We start from the raw sequence: 14,429 nt of genomic DNA, 5'->3' as shown, positions 1-14,429 counted from the left end.
CCGGCTCTTGACGAAGAATGGGCGGCTATTCTTCCGCAGACATTCAGACATTGTGACTGTTCCCAACACGGCGTCATGAAGGCACAGTGCTGACTCACACCATTTTATTGTCCACTAAAAGGCGTCTGGTTACCTCAGATCAGGTAGTGTACCACCCTCGAAAAGAATGTGTAAATATGGCTTAGAGAGGTCCACTGAAAAGCCTTTTTTTCGTATCATTTATTTCATACAAGAAGCAGCTATTCTCCGTTCAAATAACATCCTCCTGGACTGTAGAGAGATCTCAGCGATCGTGTACACTGATTTGTCAGCTTTTTCTTTTCTGTTTGTTCTTACAGGTCATGTTATCGAAATATTGGTTCTATAGCAGACAAGAGCGTTGGAATGTGTTAATAACTGCAAGATCATCGTAATTTAGACTTTCCTAGTTTCCCTAAACCACTTAGGATAAATGACAGTAAGAGCTCTGCACTTACCACACTCAGCTGATTCTAGATGATCTAGCACTCTTCCTCTTGTTTCATAAATCTACACGAACTGTAAACCGAAACTTTCCATTCTGTCTTAAATGTCGATGGTATGTCAAATGCTTTCACTGATAATGAATCAGGACACAGTTTTTTAGAGTGACGATACATGGAATTTTTATGGATCAAAATGATCAGCAGTGACCATCCATTATTAACATATGGAATTACTTTTATTCTTCCAACTGATTATTATCATCTACATCTTTAGACAGATCTGTAATCTGAAGTGATTACTTTCAGAAATAAGCCAGTGATGATACCGTTAGGTTATCTAGTGTCCGAGAACGAAGATAACAAACAGTGTGTAGCTGCTAATATGAAGGTGTTGCAAAGTAGACCACAGTAGCTGCGATGATGCTGCGCGTCCTCCTCGCGGTCCTGTGTCTGGCGTCTTGTGGCCTGGCCGCCCCCCGGCCGGTCAGGGTCAGGGCCAGAGGGAACGGCCGGATAATCGGCGGGACCTTCACCGACATCGCCAGCTACCCGTGGATGGTATCCATGCAGATCAACGGCCTCCACTACTGCGGAGGCTCCGTCATCAGCAGCAGCTGGGTTCTGTGTGCCGGCCACTGCCTTTACGGCGCCAACATCGCCACCTACAGTCTTAGGGCCGGCACCACGACCCGCGAGAGTGGAGGCGTCGTGTCCGCCGTGGCGTACGGCGCACTGCACGGCTACTACGACCCCACCACCATAGACTACGACATCTCGGTGCTGCAGGTGAGTGCCTTCTGTTACCTATCACTGTCCGATCCAGTCATTGCATCGACTCTGTTTCACAGAATTTAGTGGAGCGAGGCCTTGGTTATTAAAGTGTAGCATGGTAACACTCATTAAGAGAACCCATATTGTTTGTTAGTAAAAATGTGATGGGACGAAATTTTATGCCATGTAATAAATGATATTTGTATAAGTAGATGACACAATGACTAATACTGGTTGCTATGAGGGGTAGTCAAATTAAAACCGAACACCTGCCATATCAGGACCATGTAATGGTTCCATTCAAAAGTAGTCACCATACGCGTTGACACATTTGTCACTGGGAGACGAGAGATGATCAATTCCTATCTCGTAGAATCTGCTTTGCTGGTGACGGATCCACATCAATATTCACACTTTCACTTCCTCGTATGACTGAAAGTGATGTCACACATGCGTTTCTTCAGGTCGCCATTGACAGATACTGACAGTACACGGTATGTCATAGTGTTTCTCGACCAAATCAGTGTAGTGTAGCCATCTATGTATTGGCACTGTGGGAGCGGGTGTTATTGTACAACATTATGACAGTATTCCGACAGCCAGAGGGCAGACGGCAAAGCCAAAAATTAAAACATACCACATCCCCACGACAAGAAATCTAAAACTTTATACACAGCTTCCGGTAAGATCATGAAGACCTTCTTCTTTCATTGCAGCGGCTTAGCTCGTCGACTCTCTTGTTCGTGAAACCCCAGTCAATGGGCACCACGACGAAGTCGCTTTGCAGAAGCTGCTGTGAACTAGAAGGTCACAACACCCAGTGTTGCTGAAGTTAAAATCTTCTGGGTTATTAGGCCACGTCATGATTCTTCTAAAATGATCGACGTTTCGACCCCTGTGCTGGGATCTTTCTCAGGATCTTCTGGTGTCCACTACTGCTAGAACACGGTAAAAAAAAATGGTTCAAATGGCTCTGAGCTCTATGGGACTTAACATCTGAGGTCATCAGTCCCCTAGAAACTTAGAACTACTTAAACCTAACTAACCTAACGACAGCACGCACAGACCACTCTCAGAGACGAGTGTCGCATCCTCTTATAAAGGGGGAGTTGTCACGCGTTCGTGTGGGAGAAGTGATGGTATTGGTTAAAATTCATATGGCTACCATTGGTGGGCCATAGTCATTGGCTATCATTCCCGCTCTTATGCAGAAGAAGAGGCGTTGGTAGCTCATCTCCTGTGGATACCATTGGCGGCCCATCGTCATTGGATAGAAAGGCACTATTCCACACATATGCTGGAGAAGGGTTATTGGTTGAAATGCCTGTTACCACTACTGATTGGTCGTCATCAGTGGCTAGATTCGAAACGGACAGAGCTAGAGAGGGAGAATGTTTACCCAAGATATTATTGTCCGCCCATGTGACTTGCAGCGCGTTGTTTATGCCGATCACACACCGCGGCTGCGTATTTACTTCCTTGATGGCAGTGAGCCACGATGCCGGAAGCCTATAGCCGTCCCCTCTTTCGAAATTAGATTAATTTTTAGAAATTTGAACCGCTTCTCGGACCTTTCTTCTGTAAATGTTGGTTTCTTTAACCAGTACACGTACGGTTTTAAAGTCGATGTCAGAGCCATAGTTCTCATGATGTTTTGCTACTGCCGATTTTGCACTTTGTTTTAGCTGCACGTGCCGTTCGTGTTCCTTAATGCGTTCTTTAACAGTTCTTCCCGTTTCGCCAATAATCACTTAGCTGCAGCAACATGTCACTTGATAGACGCCTGCAGTATGGGGGCAATCAGGTGCATCCGTTTTCCGTCCGAATAAGTCTTTTATTTTGTTCTCGCAAAACAAAGATGTCTGAATACCATTTTTCTTTAAAATTCTGCTTATGCGGTCAGTGACCCCAGAAACTAACGAGACGGAGTGAGAAGGCGGTTCCTCGTCATTCTTAATAGCGGTATAAATATTCCGCCGAAAAGCTCTGTCGATTGTCTAACTATCATACCCAGTGGCCTTCAATGTCCTTTTTAAAAAATTCAACTCCCAGTTGTCGTCACCACTGATATGGAAAAGCCTGCAGACTTACACCCAGGGTTGTTGTCGGACGCAGTTCAATTCTTCAGATGCATTCATCCGGTTTCACGATGATGCCTACCCCCACACTGCAAATTTGGCGAATGCTTCGCTTCAGCGATGTCAGAAACTCGTGGCTGCCTCTGGATCCCGGGTTTGATTCCCGGCCGGGTTTCGGATTTTTTCTGCCCGGGGGCTGCGTATTTGTGTTGTCCTCATCATTTCACCATCATTATCATTACTCGTGATAGTGTCTACACTGGAGTCTGTAAAATCCTGGTCTTTGTCGCGCTGATGACTGCACAGTTGACCGCCCCACAAACCAAACATAATCATCATCGCTTCAACGATTCAGTTGGGAAACGCTGCAACATCCTCTCTACAGCCCGTATCTTTCACGAAGAAATTTTCACATCTTTGGCGACCTGAAGAAAGTCGGAGGTCGACCTCAGTTTCAGACGAGGAAGTGCCGAAGTTGGTCTTGGTCCATCAGCTGCCAACCGCATTCAATGGAACAGAAATGATAGTCCCAACTGCAATTGTGATATATGTCTTAATGTGTATGGTAATTACTTCTGAATGGAACAGTTCCATGCTCCCATTGTCGTGGGCGGTATGTTTTTATTTGACTGTAACTTACACTTCGACGGGAGATGCGGTGCTATCGCGTATCCGTAGGATACAATATTTGAATACTTACATTCTATACCGGCCACTCAGTGAAACGCTACACAGGAAAATGACTCTCGTCCTCTCAATAACAAACGCTATTACCATTCACCAAGACAGCATGCTACAGTTCTTATCGAAGTAACTTCCATCTGTGGCTGTTAACTTCCTTCCAACCTTGCCTCAATTGTGGATGGTATTACCCAGTCGCAACCCAAAGTTAACTCTTCAGAATACATTAATATGGCCACAAAACCATACTCACTCGGATAAAGGATCAACTTTTAACAAGCTTACCAATAAAATAACTTACCAATAAAATAACTTTAAATTATACCCCGTCATATTACTTCCACCTTCTAAAATCCTAAAGCAAACGTGGTATGGATAACTTACAAGAACGAAGTACTAACCGCTATAAGAAATTACTTGACATACAACTCTTAAAATTTTTACATCACTCTTCCTGACTACCACTGTTTCCAGCATACTGAGTCAGTTTAATGCACCAAGATAAAACATATGTGAAGGTACCACCTCTTAGATTTGGGCTGTACAACATTAACGTCCAATAAACATAATAGTATCAAATGCATCAAATACACGAACACAAGCCCCAGTGTCCAGCTAACTATGCCATTAAAAGCCACTACGAAACCGGAGGAGCCGCCTGAGAACTCTGAACAGTTTGTCTTTATTTAATCCCAACCTCACGAGTTCGAAACAAACCTTGAAAACATCCAGCACGGTATACACAATCTCGGAGTGGATGCCCTCTCTAATATAGCCTAGATCGAACAAGTTACTTAAGTAAATGGTAGAAACGTCCCGCTTGTATTTCATATTCCTTGGAATTCCATGTTAACACTTAGATTTTCCTCATCCCGGGAGATCCACTGCGGTATCTGGGCGCTATTCCGTATTCCGGTACAAATGAAATCCAACAAAGAGCTGCAGACCACAGGGGCAAGATTCAGATCACTAACAGAACGACATATATATCCTAGCTCCGTCATCTAACCACCGCCGGCGGTTTAAAAGTACTTGCGCTGTCTTCCTGGTCGTAGGTTTACAACAGGTTGCACAGCCAAGTCGTTCCAAACACTTTAGAGAAATGCACCACCTCACGGTGCCAAAGATCCTCGTGGCAGTTGAAGAGCCTCGTCAAGCCGCACTACACCAAGATTATCAGTAATTTAATCAGGAATTGTCACTCACTCACACCAACATAAAAAAAACTTTGCATTACCCAGGCGTCCCAGAACTGAAGATAGACGTTGACTCTGGGTAGTGTATCACACAGTCCCTTTGAATGTTCAGAGATGTCACCAACCCGCCAAAAGATGTAAACAACCTTGCTTGAGCAGCGCCTGTTAGAAGGAGTTGGCCTGACAGCCTACCAGTTCCAGTCATTCCACCACGAAGGAGGTACACGGTTCGTGTTATCTGTAGTTCAAACATGCCTAGGTGCTCAATACTCCGGTTCGATCGCGTCAGCTTGTTACTTTGTGCCAGGAAGTGGTCTCAATCAGGAAAGTGTCCGGACATCTCGGAGGGAACCAAAGCGATGTTGTTCGCGCATGGAGGAGATACAGAGAGACAGGAACTGTAGATGACATGCCTCGCTCAGGCTGCCCAAGGGCTACTACTGCAGTGGATAACCTCAACCTATCGGTCATGGCTCGGAGGAACCCTGACAGCAAGGCAACCATGTTGAATAATGCTTTTCGTGCACCCACAGGACATCATGTTACGACGGAAATGTGAGCAATAGGCTTCATGATGCGCAACTTCACTTCTGACGTCCATGGCGAGGTCCATCTTTGCAACCACGGCACCATGCAGCGCGGTACATATGGGATATGGGCCTAACAACATGACGAATGGACCGTTCAAGACTGGCATCACTTTCTCCTCGCCGGTGATTGTCCCATATGCCTTCAACCAGACAATCTTTGAAGACGAGTTTGGAGGAAACCGGCCCAGGCTGAAAGCTTTAGACACACTGTCCAGCGAGTGCAGCAAAGTGGAGGTTCCCCGCTGTTTTGGTGTGGCATTATGTGGAGAAGACGTACGCCGCTAGTGTTTCTGAAAGCCCGGTAACGGCTGTGTGATACGTGAATGCCATCTTCTCACAGACATCGTGACATGTGGGCAGCATATTGGCGAGGCATTTGTCTTCACAAACGACAATTCGTACCCCCATCGTGTACATATTGTGAATGTCTTCCTTCAGGATAACAGCATCGCTCGACTAGAGTGGCCAGCATCTTTCCAGACATGAGCCCTATTGAACATGCCTGGCATAGATTGAAATGGGCTGTTTTATGGACGACATGACCCATCAACCACTGTGAGGGATGTACGGCGTATCGACGTTCAGGAGTGGGACATTCTGGTCAACCAGAGCCTTGATGAACTTGTGGATAGTATGCTTCGACGAATACAAACATGAATCAATGCAAGAGTACGTGCTACTGGGTATTAGAGCTACCGGTGTGTACAGCAATCTGGACCTCCTCTTTTGAAGGTCTCGCTGTATGGTGGAACAACATGCAATGTTTGGTTTTTGTTGCGAATAAAAATGGCGGAAATGATGTTTATGACACGCAAAGTTGTAAACATGGTTGCTTTTTTCAGTGAACGTTTATAAATTGAAATTGAAACAAATGAATATTCGGACACAATTTTTAGTATTATTAACCAGGTTTTAAAACTTCTATGAGTGCCTTTATCAGAATTTTAACGTTAATAGTGGCCTACAACATAATTACAAATTTATGGAAATAGAATTTTTTTATAAGTGTGTAAGTAATGACTAACAATACAAGACAGAGACAGTACTTAGTGTTCTGGTTGGCTGGAGAGCCAACCCTGTGTTATTAAAGGAGGCCGAAATGCACGCGTCTCAGCTCACGCAGGCTGGCGTGAGGTCTGGAACATGACGGACGTAGCTGGTGGAATACTTAACGTTAATCCACTAATGGAGAACGTCGCTCTTTATGGTACATGATTCACAATATAAATAGTACGGATACTGGTGCCTTGCTAGGTCGTAGCAAATAACGTAGCTGAAGGCTGTGCTAACTATCGTCTCGGCAAATGAGAGCGTAGAAGTCAGTGAACCATCGCTAGCAAAGTCGGCTGTACAACTGGGCGAGTGCTAGGAAGTCTCTGTAGACCTGCCGTGTGGCGCCGCTCGGTCTGCAATCACTGATAGTGGCGACGCGCGGGTCCGACGTATACTACCAGACCTCGGCCGATTTAAAGGCTACTACCTAGCAAGTGTGGTGACTGGCGGTGACACCACACTTACATGTCACGTATGAAATAAATAACAGTCCAAAATGGCTCTAGGCACAAATTTTTTTGTAAAGAATCCACGAAGGCAAGCCACTAAAGGCTGATCACACCTGTACAGACACAGGTTGCAACAGTGAGTCCCACTGCTACAATATGTCTTTGGTTATCAGCTCGTTAAGTGTCCCGTTCCGTTACCACAGTAATAAGTATTTCTTTGCTGTTGATGCCTCAGGTATAGAATTCTCTTCGTCTTCTTCTTCTTCCTTTTCTTACAACCGTGGCTGCTTGAGTGCCTTGCGGTCTTTGTGTCATCAGTTAAGTATGTAAATAAATAAAACAGATCCCTGAATTTCTTGTTCGTCTTCATGTAGTTCTAGCACAGTGTTTGGTTCCTCAAGCAAAATAAATCTTTCTTAGTATTTTAACCTTCTGTCTCTTACGAACATTTATGTTTCTTGAGGAACGAAATATGTTCAATTTTCAAGAGAAGGACGAGAAGCTCTACGGTACTCCTTCTGAAAAGGGACCTATTTATCTCGGCCCATACGGAAGACGCTAGTACTAATAATGAGAAAAAGAAATGGACGACGATCAACAGTTGGCAGTGACGCAGTACCATAATTCTCTAAAGGAAAGAAATGCTTGCTACTGTTGTAAAAAAGGGAAACTTACATCGTGTGTCAATAAGAAAAGCTATATTTGTGTGCTATTTTGTGCGAACATGTCTGCTTTACGTTCAAGGCTTGTACACTTAATACATAAAAAAAAATCTGAGAAGAATAGGAATGTGTTTAAGGAAAATGAACGAATCCCAACGGAACTCGGACGTTCTTGCAGTTCAAGTTGTCCAGTTATTGGCGGATTATACCAAGTGTGACTAGCTGTTGGTATGATCTGGATTACATTCCGTAAGTAACAGGCATGAACAGTGGTGCTCCAGCATATCATTGCTCGACTTCACTGAGGCTACACTTAAGGAATCTGTTGGAGAACAAATGTGGTATATCACCACTATGCTAATTTCAACCCAACCATATTGGTAGCGGTCTGTAATAATATACTCGTATACGAGCAGTTTTTAAATTGTAAGATATTTCCAGGGGCAGATTTGGACTATGACCACAATCTATTGGTTATGACCTGTAGATTAAAACTGAAGAAACTGCAAAAAGGTGGGAATTTAAGGAAATAGGGCCTGGATGAACTAACTACACTAGAGGTTGCACAGAGTTTCAGGGAGACCATAAGGGAACAATTGACAAGAATGGGGGAACGAAATACAGTAGAAGAAGAATGGATAGCTTTGAGGGATGAAGTAGTGAAGGCAGTAGGGGATCAAGTAGGTAAAAAGACAAGGGATAGTAGAAATTCTTGGGTACCAGAATAAATATTTAATTTAATTGATGAAAGGAGAAAATATAAAATTGCAGTAAATGAAGCATGCAAAGAGGAATACAAACGTCTCAAAAATGAGATCGACAGGAAGTGCAAAATGGCTAAGCAGGGATGGCTAGAGGACAAATGTAAGGATGTAGAGGCTTATCTCACTAGGGGTAAGATAGATACTGCCTTCAGGAAAATTAAAGAGACTTTTGGAGATAAGAGAATCACTTGTATGAACATCAAGAGATCAGATGGAAACCGAGTCCTAAGCAAAGAAGGGAAAGCAGAAAGGTGGAAGGAGTACATAGAGGGTCTATACAAGGGCGATGTACTTGAGGACAATATTATGGGAATGGAAGAGGAAGTAGATGAAGAGGAAATAGGAGATACGACACTGCGTGAAGAGTTTGACAGAGCACTGAAAGACCTGAGTCGAAACAAGGCCCCCGGAGTAGACAACATTCCATTGGAACTACTGACGGCCTTGGGAGAGCCAGTCCTGACAAAACTCTACCATCTGGTGAGCAGGATGTATGACACAGGCGAAATACCCCCAGACTCCAACAAGAATATAATAATTCCAATCCCAAAGAAAGCAGGTGTTGACAGACGTGAAAATTACCGTACAATCAGTTTAATAAGCCACGGCTGCAAAATACTAACACGAATACTTTACAGACGAATGGAAAAACTAGTAGCGGCCGACCTCGGGGGAGATCAGTTTGGATTCGGTAGAAATACTGGAACACATGAGGCTATACTTACCTTACCACTTATCTTAGAAGAAAGATTAAGGAAAGGCAAACCTACGTTTCTAGCATTTGTAGACTTAGAGAAAGCTTTTGACAATGTTGATTGGAATACTCTCTTTCAAATTCTGAAGGTGGCAGGGGTAAAATACAGGGAACGGAAGGCTATTTACAATTTGTACAGAAACCAGATGGCAGTTATAAGAGTCGATGGGCATGAAAGGGAAGCTCTGGTTGGGAAGGGAGTGAGACTTGGTTGTAGCCTATCCCCGAAGTTATTCAGTCTGCATATTAAGCATTCGGAGTTGGCATTAAAATCCATGGAGGGGAAATAAGAACTTTGAGGTTTGCCGATGACATGGTAATTCTGTCAGTGACAGCAAAGGACTTGGAAGAGCAGTTGAATGGAATGGACAATATCTTGAAAGGAGGATATAAGATGAACATCAACAAAAGCAAAACGAGGGTAATGGAATGTATTCGAATTAAGTCTGGTGATGCCGTGGGAATTAGATTAGGAAATGAGACACTTAAAGTAGTAAAGGAGTTTTGCTATTTGGGGAGCAAAATAACTGACAATGGTCGAAGTAGAGAGAATATAAAATGTAGATTGGCATTAGCAAGGAAAGCGTTTCTGAAGAAGAAAATTTTGTTAACATCGAGTATAGATTTAAGTGTCAGGAAGTCATTTCTGAAAGTGTTTGTATGTAATGTAGCCATGTATGGAAGTGAAACTGGGACGGTAAATAGTTTGTACAAGATGAGAATAGAAGCTTTCGGAATGTGGTGCTACAGAAGAATGCTGAAGATTAGATGGGTAGATCACATAACTAATGAGGAGGAATTGGATTGGGGAGAAGAGAAGCTTGTGGAACAACTTGACCAGAAGGGATCGGTTGGTAGGACATGTTCTGAGGCATCAAGGGATCACCAGTTTGGTATTGGAGGGCAGCGTGGAGGGTAAAAATCGTAGAGGGAGACCAAGAGATGAATACACTAAGCAGATTCAGAAGGATGTAGGTAGCAGTAGGTACTGGGAGATGAAGAAGCTTGCACAGGATAGAGTAGCAGGGAGAGCTGCATCAAACCAGTCTCAGGATTGAAGACCACAACAACACGAGCAATGTAGTATTGAGATCCGACGCTGAATGAGTATCTTTTCGAGGGATATACAATAAATCTGTGCTCATGCATTTTCAGTGAACAGGTTTTTTTTTGTTCCAATGTTTAGAAGCCACAACTCTGTCATAGTAAGTAGTATAAGAACTGTCAGTTTTCATCATTAACCACGAAGAAATATGTTACAGAGCAACAATATGCAACAAGTCCACTTCTCGGTTACAGGTGGGAGGCAGTTTTGTTTCGGTTGGATATGGTGCAGCAAGTTGTCCCGTGTCTTAATCATGGCAGTGTGTGGGGCAACTTGTTACAGTTAGTTACAGTATAGCAACCGGACCCAAGCGATATTTATGGAGAGATCTGGTGTTATTCGTTATGCAGTAACAATCTGCTCCATGTCACTTGCACAGAAACGTATGAAACAGCTATTCGTTGCAACTGTATTTAACACTTATCTCTAATCAACGGTACGTGATTAAACTGTGACAACTTTGTTTCACGCTTACGAGTAACTGGTGACGTATTAGGCAATTTGTTACAGTATTGTTGTCTGTAACTGGCGACATATGAGGTAAATTGTTACAATTTCATTTGTGATATTTGAACACGAACTGTGTTACAAATGTCGAACTATTCTCATTGCAGAGTGCTCAACAGGATATAAGTTAGATCAGTAGTTTCAATATGCATGTCAGGTGTATTTGTTACTGTTATTGAACAGTCAAACTATAAAAGTATTCCCTTGTTTGTTATTTTCGGTTGCAGATAAAACATCTTCTGCTACTTTAATAAAAACACATGCAATTTTTCCCCAAAAGATCTTATTTCCGTACACAGTCAGAGATCTGTTTGGAAACTTAGCCATCACTGTCTTTGACAAAGCGGTGTTTATGAATTTAATACATCTTGCAGAGTGTGTTTCAAAGTTACAGTTGCATATGATGATAGCATGCTTGTTACTGACATGGAGCATGCTCCAGATCACTGATGTAGATCGTTATACTGTAATGCATAAATAAAAGCCTTTCGTCCCGTAAGTTAAATGTTAAGACCTCATATATCACATAGAAGTATTTATAAACAAGGACATCTTTAATATTCTATTACAGATTAAATAAAACTGGCCATGTGCGAAACGGAGTCGAGTAGTGAGTGTTTGGTACAATATTAATTATATATACAGATAGCTCATCCATTCTTGAATTCGAGAATCTTATCCATTCTTGCCTGTTATGAACGTTGATATTGGAAAGCTATCAGTTCCAGGGATTCAAAGATTTTCAAGAATGTCTTGAGTTTAGTGATGTGCGACATAACATGTTACAGAAAGGCAGGCGACTCTTACTACAATATTCAGCAGCTTTGCATTCATTTAGCTGGATTGTAATGCTAATGGTCAAACTTCAGACCAAGAATGCGAAACGAGTGATGGTTTTAATTTCAAGTTGTACGTCGGATTAGAAATAAGAAATAAAATATTTTTCTTTGAACTGTAAATGAAAATCTATATTTCTCGGAGTTTTTAACGTTTAGATGTACTTTGAAACCATGCTTCTAGCTAAATTTAATGATTCTAGACCAGCGGGAAGTACCATATAGGCTCAGATGAGTTTGCGAGTATCAGCATAAGTAACTTAAATGGCCCTAGCTTTTTCTTGTACTGACTTAGAAGCTTAATCTTATTACACCAACAAGGGACCATAGACTTTAGTATATGACGTATATTTCAACTTGATATGTCTACACTTTCCTGATAGAAAGCGCAACACCTTTCTATCAGGAAAGACGAACAGACACTTTCTTCTCCTGTGATGTAACAATAAGTTTACAGTTTTTAGAGTTATTCTCTTTTATGTACTGTGAAACCTTGTTTCGTGCCGAAAATTCACGATTCGACATAGGCAATTAGATATAGGTTTTGACGAGTGTCTTTGAGAGTATCAAAAAATCAAAAAATCTAAAATAAACGGCCATATCTTATGACTACAATGATATAGAAGCTCGTATTTCTTCTACTGCCAAGAGACCGTAGGCCTTATATTTTACATAAATGTCAACTTCATACATGTTCCTGTTCATAAGAAAATGGGGTCTTAACAGATGAACGAACAGACAAAGAGCCACATGAGAAATGACTAAAAGTTTTTTTGTGTAGTATGATTACAAAAATATAGTTGCCGGATATTTTGTTTTGATTATACTGTGAAGCCTACCTTATTGCCAAATTTCATGGTTGTAGACCAACGGCAAGTACACTACTGTTTTTGATGAGTGAGTTGGCGATAGTTAAAATGTGTGGCGTAATTGCCGTTCTTTTGAATTCTTTGACTTAGAAGCTTCGGGTTTTATAACGCCAAGGGACCACAGACATCAGCATCCAACACAAATAAAAACTTGACACGTTTACCTGTTCGTGAGAAAAATGGTTTTTAGCAGTCGGACAGAGAGAGGTGCAAAAAAAAAGCGATCCAATGTGGATTGTGCTTGTAAATATTGGTGCAAGGAACCCTAAAAGTAAGAAATTTGTAAAAGAAAAACTAAATCCGATCTGACCTTGGTACAACACTGAAACTACTTATTACGAAATAAATCATAGATCAAAAGATGTGGCTAGTTGCAGCGCTTTTATTCAGTAATACTTGCATATAGTGTGTTTTCAAAGTTTCGTGAACAGTTCTTTGTACCTCTGTATTGATTTGTTAAAAAATGGTTCAAATGGCTCTGAGCACTATGGGACTCGACTGCTGTGGTCATTAGTCCCCTAGAACTTAGAACTACTTAAACCTAACTAACCTAAGGACATCACACACATCCATGCCCGAGGCAGGATTCGAACCTGCGACCGTAGCAGTCGCACGGCTCCGGACTGCGCGCCTAGAACCGCGAGACCACCGCGGCCGGCATTGATTTGTTAACTGGCTCATTGTGTTACCGGACTTCCTTTACGCACATAATCAGAAATTTACGAACTGTTTCGTACACTGCAGGCGGCCACTCCTTTCCCCATCGGTGGCAACATACAGATCGTGGGTCTCCCTGCCCAAGGCTACGACCCGCCAGGCGGGCTCGCAGTCACCGTCACCGGCTGGGGAGGCACCGCCACCACAGGGCCGCCTGCACCGCCTACGATGATGAAGGTGGACATCACCGTCATCGACCGCGCCACGTGCGTGACCATTTTCGGCGTCACCGACCGCATGATCTGCGCCGGTGAGGCCGGCAAGAGCACCTGCATTGGCGACTCCGGAGGTCCGCTCGTCAGCGGCAGCACACAGGTCGGCATCGTCTCCTGGACATACTCACCATGCGAGGCCCAAGGCGGCGTCTACGCTAACGTCGGCAATCTCCGTTCTTGGATCACGGCTGCCGCTGGCGTCTGATCAAGTTCTCCCATTCTATATGCATTCATGTAAAGCAGGTTGCAAAGTAATCACTTACCACATACACTCATAGTTGTCAAAGTTCTATAAAGTTGTATAAACTATGCCTTTACGGTGTGTGTCAAACGTTATTAGCATCAAATAAAGGATATTATCTTTAATCTGGAAAGTATTTTATTTGTGTTTAGTTTTTTCTGGGAGTAGGTGACAGGTAAATTACAGAGGTGAATTGTGATTCCACATAAACAGTGACGGCATATGCGATTGCAGTCTTTCTCGGCGTATTCCACTGGTGCACTCTTCTCGGGTTATCAGCGTCGTCTTGTCGCAACGTTTCGATGAGTTTCGTAGCCATTATCTTCTGGCGAAGTGTCGGGATGCTGTGTTCTGTATATCTATACAGCTGCTTGGCCGTCGTCCACTTCTGTAGGCCGGCCAATCAAGTTCCTCCAGAAGGGGGCACCGCGTCCGTTGTGGCGGGATGGCCGGTGGGGGGACGGTTGAGGCCGCGGC

General features: G+C 43.1%; 1 protein-coding gene across 1 annotated transcript; it reads left to right on the top strand.

Annotated features, from left to right (window-relative positions):
* The first annotated feature begins 872 nt into the window (after positions 1-872).
* Positions 873-14,074, top strand: LOC126272890 (trypsin alpha-4-like). The gene is made up of 2 exons (XM_049976146.1): positions 873-1,250; positions 13,524-14,074. The coding sequence occupies exons 1-2, from the start codon at positions 882-884 to the stop codon at positions 13,914-13,916; spliced, it is 762 nt and encodes a 253-aa protein (XP_049832103.1). The 5' UTR covers positions 873-881; the 3' UTR covers positions 13,917-14,074.
* The last annotated feature ends 355 nt before the right edge of the window (positions 14,075-14,429 follow it).

This window comes from Schistocerca gregaria, chromosome 5, assembly GCF_023897955.1.
Source record: "Schistocerca gregaria isolate iqSchGreg1 chromosome 5, iqSchGreg1.2, whole genome shotgun sequence".
Classification (NCBI taxonomy): Eukaryota; Metazoa; Arthropoda; class Insecta; order Orthoptera; family Acrididae; genus Schistocerca; species Schistocerca gregaria.
The sequence above is the reverse complement of the archived record's forward strand: the minus strand, read 5'-3'. Positions and strand labels throughout refer to the sequence as shown.